Genomic DNA, 2833 nt, shown 5'->3' with positions numbered 1-2833 from the left:
TAATTTAAATAATAAAATTACATGTTAAAATAACAAGACAATTAATATAAAATAGGCAACATGGTAAATGTAATTAATGCCTGATTTTACACTTAAAATGGTTAAAGTGAAGTATTTTGTTTAATATGTTACCACGATAAAATTTTTCAAAAATTAATGAAGACCCCCAAATAGACAAAATTCCTTGGTGTCAGATTTAGCCTCCAGACTGTGAAACAAAACTTTCTGTTGTCTATTCCAAAAGCAGACACAAAGAAAAAAGAAGCGGAATAGACAAATAATAGGAAGGAGAAGACCACCAATCTTGTCTGTTACACTTAGTTGTATAACTTAGTTGGGAATCAGCCAGGTATCCCCACAGTTTGGAAAACCTGTCAAATCTCCCTTTCATCCTCTAGTCCCAGACTTGTGTCTATTGTGGAAGTCTGAGGAGAATGCACGCACATGTTAATTTAAGGAGCTCGATGTTCTGCATTGCTCTGCTTGTCGGAACTTCAAATTCATGTTCTTTCCTTCTTTGTCTCTCTTTTTTTTTCCCACTGAAACCTGCACGTTCTATCTTGTCATCTTGTATTATAATGCCTTTATGCTAAATTGTCTACTTTATGAAATTAGAGCTTTATTTTTCATTAATTTACTTTCTAAGAGATTTTAGAAATTCATTTTTTATGGACCTACTTTTCAGCATTTTCCTAAATCCCCTGGGTGTGCCCAGGACTCTAGACACCAAAATATCTAATTCACCAATTATTTCTCACCCTTCTCCCAACTCTTGAGCCACTTCAGACTCAAGTTCAACAGGCTTGCTCTATGTTCTCTTATTTGAACAGGTGGTTAAATGACAATGCAGTTCAATGAAATACATAATAAAAAGAAATAAGATAGGGTGAAGATCCATCAGCACAGCCAAAGACTTTCCATGGAAAAAGACTGAATGAACATGGTTATTAGACCATTTGCCTGCTTCCAATCCAGAAGGAATCTAACACATCATCTTCAACTCACTCCCACATAACTCTGTCAATTTTTAAGACACCTAATTGCATCCACTGTCAAGTGAAGTCAAGAAATAATTTTATTGTCCATTCATGTGATATATTGCTATAATAAGCTCATTCAAAGTCATCCTACTCAAGCCAACTGCCTGATATATTGGAGATATTTTTTTAAGGTTCTTCTCAAAGCTGCTTTCACCTGGTTGTTTTTCAGGCTATAGATGAGGGGATTTACTAAGGGAGTAATCACACTGTACTGTACAGAGAAGATCAACTCCAGTAGTGAGCCTGAGACTGGCAGTAGATAGCGAAGAAAACCTGAACCATAAAATAGCAGCACTACGGTGAGGTGAGAGGACCAGGTGGAGAAGGCCTTTCTTCTGCCTAAGGAGGAGCTAATGCTGAGGATGGTGGAGAAAATAAGAGCATAGGAATAAACAATAAGAAAGCAGGTTCCAATTCCATGCATTAGACCAGAGCAGAAAAGTACTGTAACACTGGTGGATATATCAGAACAGGACAGAGGGAAGAGTGAGGGCAGCTCACAGCTGTAGTGGGGGATGAAATCATCTCCACAGAAGTCCAAGTTCATAGCAAGAAGGGTGTTGATGAATGCATTCAGAAAACTCAGGCCCCAGGATCCCCACAGCAGCCTGTTACAGAGCTGGTTGCTCATGATCTGTCCATAGCGCAGACGGTGGCAGATGGCAACATAGCGGTCATAGGCCATCGCTGAGAGCAGGCTGGCTTCTGTGGCCCCAGACTCAAAAACAAAGAAGGCCTGAGCCATGCAGCCTTCAACTGAGATGGCTTTCCTTTGAGACAGGAGATTCGCTAGCAGTTTTGGCACTGTGGCAGAAGAGAAGCAAAAATCTAGGAAGGAGAGGTGACTCAGGAAGAAGTACATGGGCGTGTGGAGCTGAGCATCTGCCCTGATGACCAAAAGCATCAACAAGTTCCCCATCAGGGTCAGGATGTAAATTCCCAGGAACAGCACAAAGAGCAGACCCTGGACATGGGGGTCAGCAGACAGTCCAAGGAGGATGAACTCGAGGATGGTGCTATGGTTCCCCAAGGCCATTTATGGATGCTGATGTCTAGAAACAAATTAGAAAAGAGTATAACCTCTACTGACCACTTTTGTTACTTAGGAGGAGGTGTCTTCCTTACTAACTTAGAGTTTCTGTATGCTCTCACTGATTCCCCTGAATTCCTTCATCCTGTGTTGATATTTTCTTTAAATTCTAACTCTGGACAAATGCCATCATGATATCACCTCATGGCTGATAATCTACTTCAGATATTGGTGAAAAAATGTATTACTATACTCATTAAGGTGAGTGACTAATAATAGTATTTTTCATCTCTTAATTTTGCTTTAAAATATTCCCTACTCCTTTTAGACTGTAGTGGATTTCCTAGAGAACATGTTTCAAAGCTTGCCTTCTTTTCTCTCTTACTTAGTTTTTTACTCCCAGTCAAAAGCTAGTTGTGATTACATTATCCCTCGCTCCCCTGGATGACTCCCTTGTCTGCTTGTTGTCCACTTGTCTCTTTTTTTGTCTTTCCTCATTGTTCCATTTTTTTGCCTGCTTGTCTTCTCTAGTTGGCACCAGGAGCTGAACCTGGGACCTCCCATGTGGGAGGCATGTGTCCAACCATTGGAGCCACATCTGCTCCCTGCTAGTGTGTTTACTCATTGTGTTTGCTCATTTGTCACCTCACTGAGTTAGCTCATTGTGTCTGCTCATTGTGTCTACTTGTGTTATTTAGGAGGCACTGGGAACTGAACCTGGGACCTCCCATGTTGTAGTCGTGCATCCAATTGCTTGAGTCAC

General features: G+C 40.7%; 1 protein-coding gene across 1 annotated transcript; it reads right to left on the bottom strand.

The window, feature by feature from the left end:
• Positions 1–1131: 1131 nt before the first annotated feature.
• LOC131280782 (olfactory receptor 8S1-like) lies at positions 1132–2076 on the bottom strand. The gene has a single exon (XM_058309268.1). The coding sequence runs from the start codon at positions 2074–2076 to the stop codon at positions 1132–1134; it is 945 nt and encodes a 314-aa protein (XP_058165251.1).
• Between the last annotated feature and the right edge of the window lie 757 nt (positions 2077–2833).

Source organism: Dasypus novemcinctus, chromosome 12 (genome assembly GCF_030445035.2).
Source record: "Dasypus novemcinctus isolate mDasNov1 chromosome 12, mDasNov1.1.hap2, whole genome shotgun sequence".
Taxonomy (NCBI): Eukaryota; Metazoa; Chordata; class Mammalia; order Cingulata; family Dasypodidae; genus Dasypus; species Dasypus novemcinctus.
This window is presented reverse-complemented; position numbering and strand designations above follow the sequence as displayed.